The sequence below is a fragment of the Pelodiscus sinensis genome, chromosome 1 (genome assembly GCF_049634645.1).
Source record: "Pelodiscus sinensis isolate JC-2024 chromosome 1, ASM4963464v1, whole genome shotgun sequence".
Lineage (NCBI taxonomy): Eukaryota > Metazoa > Chordata > Testudines > Trionychidae > Pelodiscus > Pelodiscus sinensis.
In genome coordinates, this window is record NC_134711.1 from 295312669 (window position 1) to 295336621 (window position 23953).

General features: G+C 48.2%; 1 protein-coding gene across 1 annotated transcript; it reads left to right on the forward strand.

The window, feature by feature from the left end:
* Positions 1-1854: 1854 nt before the first annotated feature.
* LOC142826519 (uncharacterized) lies at positions 1855-3566 on the forward strand. The gene is made up of 2 exons (XM_075919164.1): positions 1855-2688; positions 2884-3566. Exons 1-2 carry the CDS (start codon positions 2139-2141, stop codon positions 3396-3398), a joined length of 1065 nt encoding a protein of 354 aa, XP_075775279.1. The 5' UTR covers positions 1855-2138; the 3' UTR covers positions 3399-3566.
* Positions 3567-23953: the final 20387 nt, after the last annotated feature.

The following is a 23953-nucleotide window of genomic DNA, read 5'->3' on the forward strand; positions in this document are numbered from 1 at the left end:
TGAGTATTCTGAAAGACCTGTCATTTGCAATGGACACCACTATTCATTCTGGAGTTTGGTGCTAGGAAGCAAAAATGAAATTCAAAGTCTAAAAGCATTTGCTTTTTAAAACTTTACTTGCCACCTCCTTAATACAAGCTGTGATGCTGTGTATAAGAAAGGTGGCCATTTGTGCCACTCTTGCTACCAGTGTTACACAATTGCAACAAATCTCGTCAATGGAAAAATTATGATTAGTGAAATAGGATTATCCTGTTTAAATGTATAGATCATCTTTGTACCTGAAGTTATGAATACTGGCTATGTACTTGTATATTAAACATGTGTTGTATTCCTGGCTGATATTCCCCAGACAGAATTTACATTAGCGCAAGACAGTTATGTTGATGGTCTATCAAGGACATTCCACTCTCACAATGGGCCATTAAAAGAATTCATTCTGTCCAAATAGTTATTCCTGAGGATGCCTCAGACAATAAGGAGCCAATGGCTACCCTCCGTGATTCAGGAAAACATGTAAGGAATGTGATAGGCTCATGTGACCATGGACTCCATCTTGGGCCAGTAACTCTCCACATAAAGGGGCTGTGGGCTTTGTTCAGGATCATAATGAAAAACATAAAAAGACACCTAAGACATCTCCATTTTGCCCTTTTCCCTGCTCTGTTTCTCTGAACTATGGATTTACAACTAAAAGGAACATCTTGAAGACTTGCCAGTCTTTTGGAAGCTACCAGAGAGACTTTAAAAGCCAGAAGTCTATTTCATCAGATGCAAATCTGATATAAGGACTTTGTAATCATTTGTGTGAATATGATCCATTAACCATTATTTTTTATTAATAAATCTTCAGTTAGTTACTAGAGGATTGGCCAGCAATGTGATATTTGGGTAAGAACTGAGATACCTATTGACCTGGGATGTCTGATCCTTTGGAATTAAAAAGAACCTCTCATTGGTAGTCCAAAATCCTACAAAGCAGAAGCTGTTGGACAATCCCCTGGCAGCCAGAAACTAGACTGAGGCTAGATGAAGTCATGGACTGGTGGAAACAAGTCTCAGGTGAGCAGACTATCTTGAGAAAAAAAGGATCTGAAGTTATAACTGAGATAAAAAATATTACGAGCGCTCATTTGCAAGGCTTGGCATCAAGAGCAGAGGAAGCTGAGAACAGAATCTTCTTGCTGTGAGACACAGTGAATACTAGGAAAGGACTATTAAAGAATGGCAAGGGAAGGTTAATGATCAAGAAACAACTTGAGAATTGTGAGTCTTCCAGAGGAGGTGGAAAAAGGCAGGCCTGCAGAATTTTTATTCGCAATGCCGCCAGCGCTTCTCTCTCTCTCCTGAGCAGAATGTAAATATTGACAGAGCTTACCTCTCCCTTGTGCCAACATCCCCTCAAAAGGCAGAGCCCCTGGCCATAATTATAAGGTTTCTTTTAAAAATATATAATACTGAGAAGCTCCGTCTTTACAAAGCCTATGAATTTAAAAATCCAGTGTGGAAAGGACACCAGATGATGATTTTCTCAGAAAACATCAAGGACACAGAGAAAGGGCTAGATTCAACATCTCAAAGGGCTGGATCCCGTTTACTTCCTTTCCTTTCCTGTTAGTTTCAAAGTAAAAAAGGCAGGCAAGATGCTTAATTTCATGTCAGCAGGAGGAGGGGAATAGGCTGCTCTCAACAGCAAAATACCCTGGTAGAAGACACAGGCAGGATGCACCACTTAAACAACTCTCCCAGGGTATGTCTACACTAGAAAGTTAGTTCGAACTAACGGACGTTAGTTCGAACTAACTTTCCTATGCGCTACACTAGCGCTCCGTTAGTTCGAACTTAATTCGAACTAACGGAGCGCTTAGTTCGAACTAGGTAAACCTCATTTTACGAGGACTAACGCCTAGTTCGAACTAGCTAGTTCGAACTAAGGGCTGTGTAGCCCTTTAGTTCGAACTAGTGGGAGGCTAAGGCTTCCCAGGTTTCCCTGGTGGCCACTCTGGCCAACACCAGGGAAACTCTATTGCCCCCCTCCCGGCCCCGGAGCCCTTAAAGGGCCACGGGCTGGCTACTCACTTTGTGCCAGTTGCAAGGCTGCCAGCACCCGTGCCTGCACAGCCTGCACCTGCCACAGGATGAGCCAGCCATCCGAGGGCTCCCAGCCCTCCACTGCTCCCCACGACCAGCCTGGCGGCTCCCGGGAGCCTGCCCGGGGGCGCAAAAGGCGGGCGCCCGCCTGGTCAAGTGCGGAGATCGTGGACCTCATCGAGGTTTGGGGGGAAGCCTCAAATGTCCACGATCTCCGCACTAGCCACCGGAACGCGGCCGTCTATGGACGCATGGCTGCCAGCCTGGCCGCCAGGGGCCACCAGCGCAGCCGGGAGCAGGTGCGCTGCAAGATTAAAGACTTGCGGCAGTCCTACTCCCGGGCCTGCCTGCCAGAGGCTGACCCGGAGGCCTGCCCCCACTTCCATGCCCTGGACCGCATCCTGGGGCCTCATGCCGTCCCTGCCCCCCGGGACGTGATTGACCCCGGGGCAGAGGGACCGCTCCTGGACACCGAGGAGGAGGAAGAGGGCTCTGAGAGCCAGGAGCCTGCCGCCAGCCTTCCCAGGACCCGGGACCCCCGAGGCACCCCACAGAGCCGCTCGCCTGCATCATCAGAGGCCGGGGAGGCGTCCACCTGTGAGTACCCTCGTGTTCCCCTTATGTGTACGGGGGGCTGGGGCGAGAGGGAGCCCCGGGACCGTGCGCCTGGGCCTTGCCCACCACGGAGCAGCAGCTGGGGATCCTGCAGGGGCCCTGGCCTTGCAGAGGGGAGCTGGGTTTCACACACCTGGGCCCCTGGGGTAATTGACCGCTGGTCTTCTTGCACCACAGCTGCAGCACCGGGGACTGCAGGGCGCACCACACCGCCTGCAGCAGCCGCCCGCGCCCGGGCAAGCAGGACAGCCAGGAACCAGGAGGACTACCAGAGGCGGCATCTCCGGTTCCTGGACCGACAGCTCCGTCTCCAGGACCACTGGGTCCAGGAGGACCTCAGGCTGCGCCAGAGGAGTCTGGAGGCCCTGGAGGAGCAGGGCCGTGCCCTGCGAGGCCACCTCCGGAGCCTGCTAGACCGCTTTCCATTTCCTCCTCCCCCTGCTCCCCCTCTTGCTCCCCCTGCTCCCCCTCTTGCTCCCCCTCTTGCTCCCCCTGCTCCCCCTCTTGCTCCCCCTCTTGCTCCCCCTGCTCCCCCTGCTCCTCCTGTTCCTCCTGCTTCCGCTCCTGCTTCCGCTCCTGCTTCATCCACACCCCCTGTCCTCTCTGCCCCCCCCTCCACAACCATTCCCCACCGACGCCCCCGGACCCGCAGTGTGGCGAGACGGGAGAGGCACCCAGACTCCCACCCCTGAGCTTTCCTTTCCCTTCCTCCCTTCCCTCCCCTCCCCTTCCAGCTCCCTCGTCCCAGGTTTCCCCCTCCCTTCTCCCACCTTCATTCCTCCCTCCCCCACCCCAGTTCTCTGAAATAAACAGACGTTTTTGTTGGAAAAACAGGTGTCTTTATTGTACAGTAGATAGGGAGGGGAAAGGGGTAGTGGGGGGGTAGGGTGGAAGAAGGCCCCGGTGGGGCATGCAGGGAGAGGTCAGTCCTCCTCCTCCTCCACCTGGAAGCTCTCCCGCAGGGCTTCCCGGATCCGGATGGCCCCCCGCTGGGCTTCCCGGACGGCGGCGGTGCGGGGCTGACCGTAGTGTCCAGCCATGCGGTCAGCCTCAGCCATCCAGGCTGGCAAGAAAGCCTCCCCCTTCCGCTCACACAAATTGTGGAGCACACAACATGCCGCCACCACGGGAGGGATGTTGTGCTCGGCCAGGTCCAGACGGGTGAGGAGGCATCGAAAGCGGGCTTTCAGTCGCCCGAAGGCCCCCTCCACCACGATGCGGGCCCTGCTCAGCCTGTTATTGAAGGCCTGGCGGGAGGGATTGAGGTGCCCCGTGTAGGGCTTCATGAGCCAGGGCTGCAGTGGGTAGGCGGCATCCCCCACCAGGCAGACGGGCATGTCCACGTCCCCGACCCTGATGTGGCGGTCGGGGAAGAAGGTCCCGTCCTGCAGCCGCTGGCACACGGAGGAGTTCCGGTACACCCGGGCGTCGTGTGCTTTGCCGGACCAGCCCACATTTATGTCCGTGAACTGTCCCCGGTGGTCACACACGGCCTGCAGGATGACGGAGAAGTACCCCTTGCGGTTCACGTACCGGGACGCCTGGTGTTCCGGGGCACGGATGGGGATGTGCGTCCCGTCGATGGCCCCCCCGCAGTTGGGGAAGCCGAGGGCGCCGAATCCCCGGATGACGGCATCCGGGTCGGCGAGGCGGACCACCCTGCGGAGCAGCACCCGGTTGATGGCCTTGACCACCTGCGGAGAGAGACACAGCAAAGCGTCAATCAGTGGGGCGCCCGGGTGGCTGGGAGCATTCATGCCCTGGCAGTGCCCCGCGCCCCACTCCCGGAAGCAACCCCCCTGGCGGCGTGTAGTACGGCCGGGACAGCCCGACCCCTCCGGTGCGGGGCGCCTTCGCCTCCTCCCGCCCCCCCCTTTGTCCCTGGGGCGGCCCATCCCCTCCTCGCAGCCCCCCTCCCCCCCGGCTCGGTGGCCGACGAGCGCCGTACCTGCATGAGCACTGCTCCGACAGTGGATCTCCCCACGCCGAACTGGTTCCCGACGGATCGGTAGCTGTCCGGCGTGGAGAGCTTCCAGAGGGCAATGGCCACCCGCTTCTGGAGGGGGATGGCGGGCCTCATGCGAGTGTCCCTTCTTTGCAGGGCAGGGGCGAGCCACTCACAGAGCTCCAGGAAGGTGTCCCTCCTCATCCTAAAGTTCTGGGTCCACTGTCGGTCGTCCCAGCGCTCCAGGACGATGCGGTCCCACCAGTCGCTGCTGGTGTCCAGACGCCAGATGCGGCGGGGCACGCCAGTGCTGGGGCGCCGCCGCGGCTCCTCCACGGCCCCCAGGGCGGCCAGGCAGAGAGGCAGGGGGCTGACGTTCCCCAGGTGGTGCCAGGCAGCCTCGAGCCATTGCTGGCAGGCTTGCAGCAGCAAGTCCAGAAAGTGCACCAGAAGGTGCAGGGCGAGCCGTGGCTCCATGTTGCCACCTGCGGCGGTCCCCCCCGAAGGGAAGCACCGACACAGACGGGCACAGAGACCGACGCTTTGCTGTCCCTCGGCGAGGTTGGCAAGCAAGCAGGAAAAGCTGAGAACCGGCTGTCCAGGGGGGGTCCCTTTAAGCACGAGCCTCAGATAGCCTCAGACAGCAGCCACACAAAGCAACTGCTGACCTGATGCCCTGCCAGAACCGGTTTCAGCTGCCCTTAAATGCCCCCCTGCGTCCAATCAGTGTGGACGCGCTAGTTCGAACTAGCAAAACGCTAGTTCGAACTAGTTTTTAGTTCTAGATGCGCTAGTTCGAACTAGCTTAGTTCGAATTAACTAATTCGAACTAAGTTAGTTCGAACTAGCGCTGTAGTGTAGACGTACCCCCAGATAGTCACTGCAGTGTGGGATTCAAAGCTTAGGCCAGCAAACCTGCTGCTGTCTGCTCTCTGCCCCCCAGTTTTATTTCCATCAACTTCTGTGGGTTCACCAACAGACGGCAGAGGTGCTGGTGGAACCTGGGTGCTGCCACACCTCCTGGCTTGAAATAGCAAAAGCAAACAGCACATGTAATTGCCAGTAGCAGCATCCCCCACTATAAAAAATTGTTCCAGCACCCCTGAGAGAGAAAGATGGCTAAGGAGTGACTGGGCATGAAGAAACCTGTCCTCTGATGGAACTTTGACACTCCTGATTTTTCACCCAGACTCAGGAAGGAGCTCTGGGAAATGGCTGCAGATGTTTGCAGGCTGAACTGTTACAATGTGGGCACCCCTGCTCTGCTTGCATCCATGATTTCAATGCATACAGAGCATCTACCCTGGTCCCAGCGCACCAGGAACACACCTTCGAGATCCTGACTCCAAGGAATCCATTCAGCCAGACTGGAAGGCTCCTTATACTGAGTGTATCCGCAAGGTGCCACAGAAAAGTGTGATTTGTTTTCAGTCTGAGGCTCCCCCTCCCCCTTCTGGTGCCTTTTTAACCATGGTTTTAATTTTGTTTCATCCTGCATCTCATTTCCTAGATTCTGGGTTTATAGTCAATCCATTTGCCTTAAGTGTGTACGTATAAGAGGTGCCAGATCTGAGCAATGGAACAGAGATTTCAGTTTAACGATGAATCTCTTCAATTCCCCAGCTGAAAAGAAATCTGATCTCCTAAAATCCTAGCCAAGAATTGATTAGTTACATACCAAATTACTGGGAATGTGTAAGTGTGAAACTGTCAGTTTTTTCAATAATATCAATTCAGGTTCTTTATTTTAGTTTTTAATGTGTTGTAATAAAACATTGTGTTCATTTATATTGTGGATATAACAATAGTTGGGTAATCCAACATGGCCAAGATTATAGTGGGCAAAAAATGACAAAATGTTTTGCTAATGAACCCTTAGGTACAAGTGATCCAGTTACCTTGGAATAATATAATAATAATGGTAGGCCATTGTGTCCAACGATGACGTCTTGAGCTTGCACAGGCTCATCAGTTGTGGACTCACATGTGGCTGAGGAGTTCAAGCCTTGAACGGCACGAGCGTTCACAGTGGGGGCAAAGGAATTGTCCTGGCTCTGTCGGTGTGGCTGCTACTGTTGCTTTTCCCCTCTCATGAGCATCAATCAGGCGTATGCATTGCTGCTCTTCGAAGTTGTCATATCTTGGAATAAGGCTATTTAAATAGGCATATCATATAGATCCATTATAGACTTGTTTTTAAGTTTTAAGTCTTCTTCCCCCCTTTTATTTTGATGCTGTGAATAGTGAAGATGCCATACCCTTCCTTGATACAAGACTAATTTTTCTTTATAAACCTAAAGGGAATCCAATACCACCCCCATTTGGTGTTTTAGAAAAGTGGGGGAAAGAGGAGGCAGTGATAAGATCACTGCCCTTGTAAACTGCCATGCAGTACAATTCCCCACCCCACCCTGACAAACTGGACTTCTAAAAGATGGATCCTGAACACCTGTTCGTTAAAAGATAAACATTTACATAACTATGCCACAGAATTCAAATTTTCTTTGAAACCAATGACTCACCGGAGAGACCCCATTTCACCAGATGGGTGCTTTCATTAGGAGCAGGACCATTTGTTACTCAGTGGAAAGAAAGAGGGCTAGCCAGATTCCACTCCTGAAATTAACTAAACCACTTACAACTATGGATTTAGAATGTGCAGGCTACCCTTCAAGAACATCTTTTTAAATAATGAACCAATCTTAGCTGTGAAGTAAATAGACTGACATCAGCACCAGCTGAATTTGCTCTTTTTTTAGACTTAAACATACTGGGGGTACGTCTACACTACAGCGCTAGTTCGAACTAACTTAGTTCGAATTAGTTAATTCGAACTAAGCTAGTTCGAACTAACGCGTCTAGAACTAAAAACTAGTTCGAACTAGCGTTTTGCTAGTTCGAACTAGTAAGTCCACATTGAGTGGACTCTGAACAGGGCTTAAGGATGGCCGGAAGCAGTGCCGGCAGGGCATAAAAGGAGGACTTAGAGTGTGGAGATGCTGTCTCAGGCTAGCCGAGGGCTGCGCTTAAAGGGTCCCGACCCCCACCCCGGACACACAGTTCTAAGGGGTGCCCCGCTTCCAAAGAAGTTCTGGCTTGGAGTGCCCTGAGTGCCCACACTGGGCACATCACACCACTCGGCCATCAGCCCGGCTGCACTTGCCGCAGGCTGCCATCTGGGGAGAGGGAGTAATTGGGGGGCTGCAGGAGAGCTTCCACCCCCAGAAGCCCGCAGAGCCAGCCCAGTCCTCCCCATCGGGGGCTCGTACCCCATTCCTCCCTCACCTCCTTCCACTTACCCTTCCTTAGCCCCTCTTCTTATTGATGTACAAAATAAAGATAACGTTTCTTCCAACATTGACTCTGTCTTTATTGAAAAAAACTGGGGGACACTGGGAAAAGGAGGTGGGAGAGGGGAAGAGAAAGGCTGGGAGAGGGGAGGGCAACTAACATGATCAGGGGTTGGGAACAGGTCCCAGATGAAGAAAGGCTACAGAGACTGGGACTGTTCAGCTTAGAAAAGAGGAGATGGAGGGGGGACAGGATAGAGGTCTCTAAAAGCAGGGGTTGGGTGGAGAGGGTGCATTCAGAAAAGTTCTTCCTGAGTTCCCATAAAGAAGGACTAGAGGACACCAAAGGAAAGGAATGGGTAGCAGGCTTGAAACTAGTAAGAGAAAGTTGTTGTTCTTGACAAAGCAAATAGTTAACCTGTGGAACTCCTTGCTGCAGGAGGCTGTGAAGGCTACAACTAGAACAGAGTTTAAAGGGAAGTGAGATCAAGTGATGGAGGTTGGGTCCATGGAGTCCTATTAGCCAGAGGGTAGGAGTGGTGTCCCTGCCCAAAGTTTGTGGAAGGCTGGAGAGGGATGGCACGAGACAAATGGCTTGGTCATTGTCTTCAGTCCATCCCCTCCAGGGTCCCTAGGGTTGGCCGCTGTTGGCAGACAGGCTACTGGGCTAGATGGACCTTTGGTCTGACCCAGGACGGCCATTGTAAGCTCAGGGCTCAGTGTCGGGGGTCTCAGTGGACCCCCTTGATTTTCATGCACACCTGGTCCTGGGTGGCCAGGCTGGCAGCTCTCCTGCCCTAGACAGCCACTTTCCTGTGCCTAGTGCGGAGATCGTGGACGAGGTCCACGATGTCCGCACTAGCCCAGGAAGGTGCCCGCCTCTTGCGGTCCAGGGCAAGCTCCCGGGAGCCGCCAGCCTGGTCCCGGCAAGAGGGGGTGGGCTGGGGGGCATCGGGTGGGTGGCTCTGTGCCGTGCCAGATGCAGGGTCTGCTAGCTGGGTGCTGGCAGGCTTGCACCTGGCACGGGCACCGTAGCCAGCCCGTGCCCCTTTAAGGGGTCCGGGGCTGGGAGGGGGGCATAGAGTTTCCCTGGTGTTGGCCAGAGTGGCCACCAGGGAAACCTGGGGAGGGCTAGCCTCCCACTAGTTCGAACTAAAGGGCTACACAGCCCTTAGTTCGAACTAGCTAGTTCGAACTAGGCGTTAGTCCTCGTAAAATGAGGTTTACCTAGTTCGAACTAAGCGCTCCGCTAGTTCGATTCAAATTCGAACTAGCGGAGCGCTAGTGTAGCGCATAGGAAAGTTAGTTCGAACTAACGTCCGTTAGTTCGAACTAACTTTCTAGTGTAGACATACCCTGGGAGTCAAAGGAAAGGGGAAAATTCTTACTTATGGATTCAAAAAAGTGAGAAGTCTAAGGTCCCAAACAACATCACTCAAAATCAGATCATTGGCTGGTTATTACTAATCAAAGAGAGAGAAGTGATCAGTTTTCAAATCAGGCTATTTACAATAGTGTTTCCCCATCTGACCAGAAGAAATTAATAATTTTGTGAAAATATCCCAGAAATCTCAGGAGAGAGAAAAGCCAGGCTAGTCTCTCCCTTGCAATCAGGAGAAATTATGAAAGCCATGGAGGAAAAAAGTCCCAGCAAGATTCCCAGCCGTGATGGCCCACCAATAGAGTTCTAATGAAGTTTCAAATAAATTCTGGTCCCTAAAAGCTGTTATATGCTTACAAAGTTGTATTTAAGATGCTTCCTTCCTTCTAAGAGAGAATTACTGTAATAAAAACAGATAAAGAGTCACAATAGTGTAACAACTTTAGCGCCATCTCTAACAATACTGACAAAAATATTTAGGAAAATGTTGGTCAAGAAATTTGAAAAAGTAATAGGTGAAAAGGTTCACTCTAGTCAAGTGAGATTTATTTAACAAAGCATAATTCATATAATATGTCAAGTGATTAGTGTTATGGTATTTTGTCAACATTCTAGACATTTGCATGCAATCATTTCACTCAATGCAGAGAAAGCCTGCCACAGAGTGAAGTGTCAATGTTTGTTCCTTACCCTGGATAAATTTGGGTTGGGGGAATCCTTTATTTCATGGATAAAGCTGTTATATTCTAATCCTAGCCTTACATCCTAGCAAATAGCACAATATCCTCCTCCTTTGATCTGTTTCAGGGAATTAAACAGATGCCCGATTGAACAAGAGTAGGAAAATGGGCATTAGAACTACTCATAATACTAATTAAGAGCAGCCACAGTATTCAAGAGATCAACACAGGGATGCAGAAGAATTTTTTCCCTATATGGAAAGGACATCCTCCTAATTATTAGAAATCCAGATCAATCTATTACAAATATCCTACGAACTGTAGACAACTTTGCTAAACTCTCTGGCTACATGATAAACTGGGATAAGTCAGAAGCAATGAACATCTCACTGGATTTAGTCGGAAGTGGCTTTGTATAGGGACATTTAGATGGCAACAGACAAACCTCGGTTATCTTGGCATCCACTTCCCTATGGAAATTAAACACATAGTCAAGGTTAACCTACTCCCATTAATCATACAGTTAGCAGGCAATCTGACTAGATGGCAGGCACTATTTCTCCCATTTTGGGGGAAAAAACAATGAAAATGAATGCCCTTCCAGGGATTCTTTTTATTCTGAATTCCTTCTTATTCATATTCCTTCCTTTTATTTTACCACACTCGGTATGTTCAGATCCTTCTTGTGGAGTGCTGGTAACCAACCCAGGATCTTCCTACAAAGATTACAGCTCCCTAGCTAAACAGGTGGATTTAGATTTCCAAACTTTACCATCAGGGAGTAGTTAACCATGGCTCATTCCCTCACACTGGCTCCAGCTAGATGCAAAATTAGTTTCTCCTTTACCCTTTTCAAAGCACTGTACTTTGATGACTACCAGTTCCCTAAAGAACAATTACCAATTACTATGGCATCCAGAAATACTTGGTGTACAATGTCTCCCCCTTCTGTATAGAAAAACTTCTATTGGGGATAACTCAAAATTCAGTATATCAGGCAACCCTACTATTCGGCCAGATTGAATTAGGAAAGGGATTTTGACCAGCCAATTCACTAACAATACTTTTGTCCTCCTTTGGTTCAATCTAAAGTCTTTCTTAATATTGAAAGAAGGAGTGACAGTAAAGCCATCTTAAACATGCTAACTCCCATCTGTTTGGCCCTGATGCCTTTCCTACCTATGACCCACCTGAATTGCCTTCATTTCTTCAAATATGTCTCAGGTTGCCAAGATTTATGAAACATTATATGCACCCTTGGCCTGCATATTTGAAACAATTATATTAGAAAAGAAATGGAAAGAGGAATAAACCCACTTTCTGCTACCCAATAGAAACAATATTTAGCCCATGCTCTGAACAGCTCCTTGGACCTCTGTTTAAGAATAATCCAATAGCTGCTTCTCTTCCCTTTCCCATCACTGTCAGGGAGCTAGGGGAAAGTGCACAGTCTTCTGCATTCTTCTCCCTCTGGCTGGGCAGGGCAAAGGGCAGATGAGTTATGCACTGCTCCTCGCTCAGTGACAGTGACAGGAAGGGGAACAGCAAGCAGCATCTTGGTATGAATTCGAAGGGGCTTCAGCCCATGCCCTCCCTAAAGGGCACGGGGGAAGAGGCTTGGGCAATCCTGCCTCCTGCTTAGTGAGGCAGCCTGCAGGATGGCTCCAGGAGCCTGGCTGGGAGTGCGCCTCACCTCCTTTTGCAACTGAGCACCCCAGCTGGCTCCATCTTGCAGGAGCGGCACATCAGCTCACTGTCACCTCTGCTGAGAGACCTTCGTTAGACGTTACGTGTGTTTCTGGAAAGAATCTTTTACAAATTAGCTGTACTGTATATCTAGCAGAGACAGGGATAGAACACTCATGAAGCCATACCACTCAGGAAGCTAATTCAAGTTGTAAACCATTTCCCCTAAAACACAGTAAAAGTGGAAAGATTATAAATGGTGCAATTGCTGATTTGCTCTAGGACATTTAGTGCAATTTGCAGCCTCTCTGGACTGGAAAACAATTATGGCATTGATGTTTACTCCTGGGGAGATTCTGTGCCAAATTAAAAGTTCTGCAAAATTTTCCATATTGTCAAAACAATTTAAATCATACCAGTTTCAATTATTTTGGCAGTTTATTTTCAAAATACCTGTAACATACACAACAGAAAAGATTCAGGAAATGTTTGACAGATTCTTAGTAGGTACATTAATACTGAACTTTGATTAATAACACATTTAAACTACTGCAAGAATAGACCAATGGCTCTGTTGGCCCAATATCTTGTCTTCCAATAGTGGCCAATGTCAGGTGCCCCAGAAGGAGTGAACAGAACAGGTCACCAAGTGACCCATCCTCTGTTGCCCGTTCCCAGCTTCAGGTAAACAGAGGCTAGGGATACTTCAGAGCATGATTTTTAATCACTTCCCATTCTGACTAATAGCCATTAATGGACCTATCCTCCAGAAATGTATCTAGTTATTGAACTCTGTTATACTCTTGGGCCTTCAGAACATCTGCTGGCAAAGCAGTTCTATGGGTTGACTGGGTGATGGGTGAAGAAATACTTTTGTCTGCTTTAAGTCTGCTGTCTATTAATCTCATTTGGAAACACAAGAATTAGAGGTTGTGATGAGTAGACAACATTTCCTTACTTTCCCCATACCAGCCATGATTTTATAGACATCCATCGCATCTCCCCAGTAGTTTTATGTGCCTGGGTCTGTTTATCTCACCCCCCAAATCCTGGGCCTCCACACCTGGTCACACAGGCAGAGGTCTATGAAGAAGACAGCCTCTCCTTCTCCCTCCTCAAGGCTGGCTGCACTGGCCTATGAGCCAGTGGCCCTCTGTCACCATTTCAGCCGTTGGTGGGCAAAAATTATAATTGCAGCGCATCCCCAGTAGAATATATTTTCTGCAGGGAGGGGGGAATCTATGGTGCTTGATGACTATTTTGAGGGGGTTGAAGATACCTATTTGTCATCCTCACATGCCATCCCAGAAGATTGCCAGGGACCTGTATCTGAGACATTACAGGGGGATTCTCAAGGATCATCTGGCCCTCTATTACCCCACGCTACTCATCCATGTGGGCACTAATGATACTGTGAGGTATGACGCTCAGCAGGTCACAAGTGAGTACAGGGCTCTGGGAGTATAGGTAAGGGAGTGGGGAGAGCAAGTCGTGTTCTTTTCATTCCTTCCTATCAATAGTAGGGGCCCAGGCAGAGGCAGATACATCCAAGAGGTGTATGTCTGACTGAGAATGGTGTCACCAGGAGGGCTTTGACTTCCTTGACCACAGAATGCTGTTCCAGGAAGAAGGAGTGGAAAGCAGAGGTGGGGTCCACATAGAACAGGGGCGGGAAACTCTTTTGGGTCAGAGGTTACTGACCCACCACAGAAAAATCAGTGTGGGGCTGCATATAAGTGAGAAGCAAAAAATACTAAACAATCCTTCACTAATATGCCCCCTAACTGTGAGGGAGAAGACAGTCCCCACATTCCCCTTGCACACCAGAGACTAGGGGGGCCACGGCTAGTAGATTCTGTGTGCTGTAGCCCCACAGTAGGACTGTGGGGGTCTGGGCACCAATGTGGGCTCCCCACTGCTGGGAGGGAGCCCTGAGGCTTGGGAGCAAGATCCAGGCAAGCCAGGTGCCACATCTAGCCACAGGTGGGCCTGAGGTTCCCCACCCCTGCCTTAGAAGAAGGAGAAGAATATATTTGGATACTGACTGACTACGTTAGGGTATGTCTACACTACCCTGCTAGTTCGAACTAGCGGGGATAATGTAGTCATCCGCACTTGCAAATGAAGCCCGGGATTTGAATTTCCCGGGCTTCATTTTCATGAAGCCAGCCGGCGCCATTTTTAAATGCCGGCTAGTTCGGACTCCATGCCGCGCAGCTACACGTGGTACGGACTAGCTAGTTCGGATTAGGTTTCTAATCCGAACTAGCTGTACGCCTCGTGGAAGCCTAATCCGAACTAGCTAGTCCGTGCCGCGTGTAGCCGCGCGGCACGGAGTCCGAACTAGCCGGCATTTAAAAATGGCGCCGGCCGGCTTCATGCAAATGAAGCCCGGGAAATTCAAATCCCGGGCTTCATTTGCAAGTGCGGATGACTACATTACCCCCGCTAGTTCAAACTAGCGGGGTAGTGTAGACATACCCGAAGTGAGGAGGGCTTTAAACCAGTTTTAATGGGGCCAGGTGACCAAAGCCCACAGGTAAACACATGGAGCTATGGGAGAAGGGTCAGAATTTAGGGGAAGCATTGGCTGTAATACCAGGGATAGGGGAGAGACAAGACAAAATGAGAGAGATCAGGTCAGTATCTTAAGAGTCAGTATACTAATATAAGAAGTATGGAAAATAAGCAGGAAGAACTCGAAATGCTAGTAAATACACATAATTACAACATAGTTGGGTATCATAAAGATTCATATCCATTAATGCAATATTGGTACAGAAGGGTACCGCTTGCTCAGGAAAGACAGCTAGGAAAAAAAGAAGTTGCCTTATATTAAAATGTATACTGCTGGACTGAGGTTAACATGGAAATAGGAGACAAACTTGTTGAAAGTCTCTGGTATGGATAAAAATGATAAAGAACTAGAGTGATGTCATGGTAGGTTCTACTAGAGACCACCACCCAACCTGGAAGAAGAGGTGGATGGGGCTTTTTTTAAAAACAAAATCCTCCAAAGCACATGTTGGAAAAACACAGCAACGCACAGATTATCCAACGAGTTTTTGGGATGTATTAGAGACAATTCTTTTAATTTCAGGAGGCGGAGAAAGCTACAGTGGAGAAAGTTAGATAAATAGAGAGGAATTGGTTGAGATTTTGAAAGTGGAAGGCAGCTTGGATGAAAGTGACTGTGAAATGGTAGAGTTCATGATCCTAAGGAACGGTAGGAGGAAAAACAGCAAAATAAAGACAATGGATTTAAAGAAGGCAGACTGTGGCAAGAGTAGTTAAGATCTCATGGGAAGAACATCCACGGAAAAAAATTGAAAACAGTTGGCAGTTTTTCAAAGCGATTGTGATGGTGTGCATATACTCATAGACTCATAGACTTTAAGGTCAGAAGGGACCATTGTGATCTTCTAGTCTGACCCCCTGCACAGTGCAGGCCACAGAATCTCACCCACCTCTCCCAGAATAATCCTCTCACCTATATCTCAGATATTGAAGCCTTCAAATACTTTGAAGACCCCAAGATGCAGAGACTCCTCCAGCTGTGATCTGTACCCCATGCTACAGAGGAAGGCGAAAAACCTCCAGGGTCTCTGCCAATCTACCCTGGAGGAAAATTCCTTCCCGACCCCAAATATGGTGATCAGCTAAACCCTGAGGATGTGGGCAAGACTCATCAGCCAGACACCTATATACCCCACACTGGGCCACAAGGGCTTAATGCCCTGTGGGCAGAGGATGTCCTGCCTCCAAGCTACACTGGGCATGCTCCAAGGGCTGGAACAGCATAAAATGGAGCAGCTCAGCTCGGTCTGGGTTGGACACTGGAGAAGGACCTGTTGTTGGAGCTCCAGGGATACCCCAGCCAAAGACCCAGAGACCACCTCAAGCTGCCAGTGCCGGAGGAGCCTCAGGGAGAGGCTGTTGCTGTGGAATGTCCCCGTGCCTCGTCTGGTAGGAAGTAACCCAGAGAGGGTGTGGGAGTGGGACCTCCCACCTGAGTGAGCTCGGCTTGTTGCAGCTGGAATCCCTGCTGAGCGAGTGGTGGAGAACTCTGCCACTAACAAGGCCCTGGGTCGGGGCCCAGTGGAGTAAGGTGGGCCCAGGTCCTCCCTACCAGGGTTGCTGCCCCAAACTACTGACTCTAGCCGTTAGACTGTGCTTCCCTGATCTGAGGGCTATCTCCGCTGACTCTAGCCATTAGGCTGTGTTGCCCTGAATCCTAGGGCTGTGTTATAAACTGTGGCCATTGGGCTGCACCACCTTGGGATGAGGCGTGCATGAGACACCAACAGAGATGTTAAGGGAACAAGAGCAAACTATTCCATTGAGTAGGAAAAATAGAAAATATGACAAGATCACATCCCCAGGCAATCTTATGTCTTCTTTTTAAAAAAGTCCTACAGAAAGTTGAAACTAGGTAAAATTACAAAGGATAACTATAAGCAAAAGTATGTGGGGCAAAGTTAGAAAGACTAAGGCACCAAAAAGACATCAAACTAGACGTTAGGATCAAGATGATATTCAGGCCTGCCTCTTATGGCCTATACTTTAAGAATTTAAGTGTATTCTTACAGGGGTATAAAAACAAATAATCAAAATCACAGTCTGTGTGTGATGGTCTGAGGCCTTGTTCTTAAGCTAAGGCTTTTGGCTAAGCAGCAGACACAGCCATAAGCTGGGAAATGCTTGACACATTCCAAGCCAGTCACATTGAAATAAGGCAAATTGGGGCTGTAAAAGGCAATACAATATATTATCTCCTGAGAATTTAAAGGAAAATTAGATTCATAGCTTTCTGTCTAGCAAGGACTCACTTGTCAATAGCTTCAGAGAGGTAGCCGAGTTAGTCTGTAACAGGAAAAACTTTAAAAAAACCAAATAGACGAGAAGCACTTTAAAGACTAACAAAACATGTAGATGGTATCATGAGCTTTCGTGGACACAGCCCACTTCTTCAAATGACTAGAGTATTAGAAGTCCAGATCCAAGAATAAATCCAAGAATCTTACGCAAATGGTATGAACGGGGACATCGGCTGGCTCCTACACTACCTTCCACATCCTAATAACTTAACCAAACAAACAAACAAACAATGGAGGTGCTAATTGTTCTTATCAGCCTCTTGTAACTACTTGAACCATCTGCTCACTGTCTCTCTCTCTCTTCCCCCACTCCTTTTCTCTCTCTTTTTTTTTCCTCCTTCCCCGCATCCCCTTCCCTTATTTTTTCTTGAATCTGGACTTCTAATACTCCAGTCATCTGAAGAAGTGGGTTGCACCCAGAAAAGCTCATGATACCATCTACATGTTTTATTAGTCTTTAAGGTGCTACAAGACTATTTGTTGTTTTTTACGTTTTCACTTATCAATAGTTAGGATTGTGAAATCCCTGTTTCTTTATTGTTTTGTTATTATGCTCCCCATCTCTCTATTGTTTATCTGTATGACTGGTTTTTTTTATTGTTTCTGTCTCCTCTACAATTAATTTCGCCGAGTATAAACCAATTAAGGTGGTGGGATATAATTGGTTATATAACCATATTATAATATGTTAGAATTGGTTAGTTAAATTTCAGTAGTATGATTGGTTATGGTATACCTGAAAATATTATTATGTATTAGGGACAAACAGGAAGGGCATGAGAAAACAAGGGAAAAAGGAAAGAAAACTGGATTCGTGCTTCCTGGATGCTAACCCTCAAAAATATTGAATTGTTTGCATCTCCAGACTTCAAGTATTGTTGTTCTCTGTTCACATGAGAAGGACCAGGGAATTGGGAGGGTGAAGGGATAAGCCCTCCAATGGAGACATAAAGGTAACAAGAAAACAAATATATTAGAATCAAGAGGAAGACAAAGGACAAGGTAAGCCTTTTAATGAGGGGAGGAAACAGAATGAGGAAATAGGATAGGTGCTTAATGGTTTCACTGTTTCAGTTTTCACCAAGAAGGGAAATAAAGACAATCTAGGAAGTTAGACTGGTCAGCTTGACTTCTGCACTTGGAAAGAAAATGGCACAAATCATTAAGGAATCCATTCACAAACATCTAGAAGATAAGGCGATAAGTAATAGTTAGCAAGGATTTGTCAAAAACAAATCATATCAAACTGACCTGATTGCTTTCTTTGACAAGGTAACAACCTTTGTTGATGGGGAAGGGGAAGTATATACCTTAACTTTAATATGTCTTTTGATACTGTCTTACATGGCCTTTTCATAAACTAGGAAAACACAATCCAGATGGAGCTACTAAAAAGACGCATAAGTGGTTGGGTAACCATTTCCAGAGAGTAGTTATCAATGGTTCAGTCATGCTGTAATGGCATAATGAGTGGGGTCCTGCAGGGATAAGTTCTTGGTCTGGTTCTGTTCAGTATCTGCAGTTGAGGTAAATAGGATGAAATTCAGTAAGAAAAAATGCAAAGTACTCCATGTAGGAAGGAATTAGTTGCACACATACAAAATGAGAAAGGAGTACTGTGAAAAGGGATCTGGAGGTCATAGTGGAGTCAATGTGATACTGTTAAAAAACGTCATTCTGGGATGTATTAACAGGAGTGTTGTAAGTTAGATATAAGTAGTAATTCTTCTACTCTACTCTGCACTGATTAGGCCTCAACTGGAATATTGTATCTAGTTCTGGGCACCACATTTCAGTAAAGATGGAAAATTGGAGAAGGTCCAAAGAAGAGCAATACAAATGATTAAGGGACTAGAAAACATGACCTATTATGGAAGATTGAAAGAACAGGGTTTGTTTAGTCTAGAAAAGACTGAGAGGGGACATGATAACAGTTTTCAAGTACATAAAAGTTGTTGCAAGGAGAGGGAAAAAAATCCTTAACATCTGAGAATAGGATAGGTAGTACTGAGCTTAAATTGTAGCAAGGGCTGTTTAGGCTGGACATTAGGATAAAGTTCTTAACTGTCAATGTGGTCAAGCACTGGAATAAATTGCCTAGAGAGACTGTAGAATCATTGGAGGTTTTAAAAGAGCTGGTTAGACAAACAACTGTCACGCATGGTTTAGATAACACTTAGTCCTGCTGTGAGTGGGGCGCTAGATTAGATAACCTCTCAAGGTCCTTTCCCATCCTGTGATTCTATTTAGAACTAAAAGAAAACTAAATACACAGCAACTACCGCTGAAATCTGAAAATTTACAGTTTAACTCACGTTGACAGCCACCTGAAATCAAGCTCCTCTTCAACTTGGAAATGTGAAGAAATAAACTAAAGTATTTAAAAAATACTTTAAAACCCAGATTGGACTTCAGAATAGGCACAAACGATGGGTTAGTATTATAGTAACTAATTTATCATATATTTGATCAGGGCTTCCCAGTGGTACATTGGTCACTTGCCAGAAGACTGGCAAACTATGCTTGATTTGAATACATGGTGACTCTGCTTTCTTTATAAGCCATTTGGGGCAGGGACCATGTCTTCTGCAGTTTTTCTACTGATCCAGAAACACTACTAGCACTTAATATTTATTATAAGGGTATGCCCCACAGCAATGGAAGATACTGCAATGTAATATCTATGGTCTAGGCTTTGTTATATGGTACTGTTAGATTACTGGAATATTGAAGCCAGTTCTGGTGTCCACATTAAAATAATATTGCTGAAAAACAGGAGACATTTCAGAGGAGTGTTGCAAAAAGGTGATTTGGGAGCTAAAATAAACAAAAAAATCTTTAGAATGAGTGAGGCTGTACATACACAGTGTTATCTAATAAGGACTATTTTACAGAATCAAACATGTATCCAACATTAACTAGATTCATTGGTAAAACCAATGAAAAAGCACTCCCAACAGGACCATTGAAACATTTAATAATCGAAGACAGAATGAATGCAAATCATGCTTAATGAGATAAGCCAAGGGCTTGTTACTCTCTGAGGGTATGTCTACACTACAATGTTAGTTCGAACTAACGGACGTTAGTTCGAACTCACATTCATAGCCGCTACACTAGCGCTCCGCTAGTTCGAATTTGAATCTAACTAGCGGAGCGCTTAGTTCGAACTAGGAAAACCTCATTTTACGAGGCTTAAGCCTAGTTCGAACTTACTAGTTCGAATTAAGGGGTGTGTAGCCCCTTAATTTGAACTAGTGGGAGGCTAGCCCTCCCCAGGTTTCCCTGGTGGCCACTCTGGCCAACACCAGGGAAACTCTATGCCCCCCTCCCGGCCCCGGACCCCTTAAAGGGGCACGGGCTGGCTACAGTGCCCGTGCCAGGTGCAAGCCTGCCAGCACCCAGCCAGCAGACTCTGCACCTGGCACGGCACAGAGCCACCCACCCGATGTCCCCCAGCCCACCCCCTCTTCCCGGGACCAGGCTGGCGGCTCCCGGGAGCTTGCCCTGGACTGCAAGAGGCGGGCACCTTCCTGGGCTAGTGCGGACATCGTGGACCTCGTCCACGATCTCCGCACTAGGCACAGGAAAGTGGCCGGCTAGGGCAGGAGAGCTGCCAGCCTGGCCACCCATGAGCAGGTGTGCATGAAAATCAAGGGGGTCCACTGAGACCCCCGACCCTGAGCCCGGACCTTACAATGGCCGTCCTGGGTCAGACCAAAGGTCCATCTAGCCCAGTAGCCTGTCTGCCAACAGCGGCCAACCCTAGGGACCCTGGAGGGGATGGACCGAAGACAGTGACCAAGCCATTTGTCTCGTGCCATCCCTCTCCAGCCTTCCACAAACTTTGGGCAGGGACACCACTCCTACCCCCTGGCTAAGACTACTCCATGGACCCAACCTTCATGACTTGATCTCACTTCCCTTTAAACTCTGTTCTAGTTGTAGCCTTCACAGCCTCCTGCAGCAAGGAGTTCCACAGGTAAACTATTTGCTTTGTCAAGAACAACTTTCTCTTACTAGTTTGAAGCCTGATACCCATTCCTTTCCTTTCGTGTCCTCTAGTCCTTCTTTATGGGAACTCAGGAAGAACTTTTCTGTGTGCACCCTCTCCACCCAACCCCTACTTTTAGAGACCTCTATCCTGTCCCCGCTCCATCTCCTCTTTTCTAAGCTGAACAGTCCCAGTCTCTTTAGCCTCTCTTCATCTGGGACCTGTTCCCAACCCCTGATCATGTTAGTTGCCCTCCCCTCTCCCAGCCTTTCTCTTCCCCTCTCCCACCTCCTTTTCCCAGTCTCCCCCAGTTTTGTTCAATAAAGACAGAGTCAATGTTGGAAGAAACATTATCTTTATTTTGTACATCAATAAGAAGGGGGGCTAGGGAAGGGTAAGTGGAAGGAGGTGAGGGAGGAATGGGGTACGAGCCCCCGATGGGGAGGACTGGGCTGGCTCTGTGGGCTTCTGGGTGTGGAACCTCTCCTGCAGCCCCCCGATTGCCCCCTCTCCCCAGATGGCAGCCTGCGGCAAGTGCAGCCGGGCTGATGGCCGAGTGCTGTGATGTGCCCAGTGTAGGTACTCCGGGCAATCCAAGCCAGGATTGCTTTGCAAGCGGGGCACCCCTTAGAACTGTCTGTCCGGGGTGGGGGTCGGGACCCTTTAAGCGCAGCCCTCGGCTAGCCTGAGACAGCATCTCCACGCTCTTAAGTCCTCCTCTGATGCCCAGCCGGCACTGCTTCCGGCCATCCTTAAGCCCTGTTCAGGGTCCACTCAATGTGGACTTGCTAGTTCGAATTTGCAAAACGCTAATTCGAACTAGTTTTTAGTTCTAGATGCGTTAGTTCAAATTAGCTTAGTTCGAATTAACTAATTCGAACTAAGTTAGTTCGAACTAACTCTGTAGTGTAGACATACCCTGAATGAAAAAGACACACTGGTGTTTAGTAAGTATCACAGTGGGGTCATTCAGGCCATCTATTCACTCATTTCAATTCAAGTATTTACTGTTTTGCACTGAAAAATTAACTCAGCCACCGATCTCCTTTGCAAGTCGTATAATTTACTTAGCACAGAAACAAATGGCTAAAGAGTTTAACAATACAATTGTTTTATATGCCAGTGCATATCTTTGTTGTACCACCTTTCAGAAGCTTTGCTGTACTCGGTCTTAGACACAGAAGCAAAGTGACATCTACATCAGCAATGGGCAACCTAGGCTAGTGAGTGGGCCGCATGAGTGAATCTCCATCATAATGGGTTGCAAGACTGTCATAACCAAGACAGTCTTCCGGGAAAGGGCAGTTTTGATAACTCTGTTTGTGTACTTAGACTTTGTGGGGTGTGCGAATTGAACTGTAGCAATGCTGTGATTGGATGCAGGGGGCACACATGGCTTTTACAGTCGATGTTATGTGCAATCAGCATGCACCTCACTTCATGGGCCCTTGCTTGGTACATGTCACTTTAGTTACACTGGTACTAAAATGTGACATGGATGGAAACCAGCGGAATCTGGCAACATTGTGCATGAGCAATGGTAACCAAAATGTTTTGCAGGCTGCACATAAAACCCAGATGGGCTGCACGTGGCCCTCAGGCTACAGGTTGGCCACCACTGATCTTCACGAACATATCACCTTTTTGTATTCCCACATCCTTCTAGACAAAAGGTAAAGTGAAGTTCATATGGACACCAGACCAGCTGAATTACTGGCTCCCACTTAATTCTTCAGTTACTATTCTGGACTATTTTACAGAATCAAACATGTATCTAACATTTACTCTTCCACTGAAAGCATTTACAATTAGTCTGTCAGCAGGTAGGACTGAGAATCAGAGCATGGTCAAAACTGAGGCTAGGAGCAGTGGAGGAGGTCACTGTCAGGTTCTAGGGCAGGGCCAATATCAAGAGTCTGAGTCTAACTCAGGTTTCAGGATCTGGGGCAGGAGGTGAAATCCAAATCAAGCCCAGGTTGAAGCCACTAGTTCAGGAGTAGGAATGGTCATGGGTGCTACAGGAAATCCCCATTGTTGCCTGGACACTTCCTAGAAGGCCCCTGGGGTATATTTAGGGTGAGGGGACAATCCAGAGCCATGAGGCTGATGATGATCACATCACTTGAGGTGGGACTTCCCATAGTCTGTGTGCACAAGCGGTCACATGCAGTGGAGCACAAAGTGGTTACAGCAGCTAGTAGGTGACAACCTGGAGATGCTAGGTAGCTGGGAGCTCTGCAGTCACAGCGTTAGACCTATGGGGCTTTACATAGTCTTTCCCTTGTTTTCAAAGAGATGAAGAAGGGTTGTTTAGCTATGGAAGGAGTCTTCCCCCAAAAGAGTGGGTGGATCCCTGACCCCACTGAAGTCAATGGGAGTTTTGTCATTAACTTCAATGGAGGTCAGGATGCAACCCTGCATGCACATTAGTCTTTCAGGGTATGTCTACACTACCCCCTAGTTCGAACTAGGGGGGGGAATGTAGTCATACGGAGTTGCAAATGAAGCCCGGGATTTGAATTTCCTGGGCTTCATTTGCATAAAGCCGTCCGGCGCCATTTTTAAATGCCGGCTAGTTCGGACTGTGTGCCATGCGGCTACACGTGGCATGAACTAGCTAGTTCGGATTAGGCTTCCTATCCGAATTAGCTGTATGCCTTCTAGAGGCTGGACACCACTTCTGACTGGTGGGACTGGCTGGTGATGGATCAGTGAAACAACCAGCAGTGGCTCCAAAACTTCTGCATGTGAAAGGCCACCTTTATGGAGCTTTGTGTCTGGCTTGCTCTCGCCCTCCGACAATGGGACACCCACCTGCAGTCACCATCCCCCTGGAGAAATGAGTTGCAATCACTGTATGGAAGCTCACCACTCCAGACAGCTACCATCAGTGGGGAGAAGCCCCATCCCCAGGGTGTTCTGCCATCCTGCTCTCACATAGCCCTGCTGAGGGAGCAGCATCATAGGGGTTGATCCTGGGGTGTTTTGGGGGGAGAGGAGTGGGGTGGGCACCTCCTAAGGGCTCAGGCACTCCCTCTGATTCTCTGTTTTGTGTGTTTCTTGGTCTCCTTCTGCAGGTTATGAGGGCCATCAACTCCATCCTGCTGTGCAGGGTCATCCTCCTGGGAGACCTGGACCTGATCATCCCAGGATCTGCCACCCTGGGGTTCCCCAACTGTGGGGGAGCCATCGATGGAACCCACATCCCAATCTGTACACCACATCACCAAGCCACCCAATACATCAACAGGAAAGGCTATTTCACCAGAGTGCTGGTTGACCACCGTGGACAGTCCACGGACATTTTCGTCGGGTGGTCAGGCAAGGTGCACAACGCCTGCATTCTCAGAAACTCTAGTTTCTACCAGAAGCTGGAGGCTGGCAAATTTTTCCC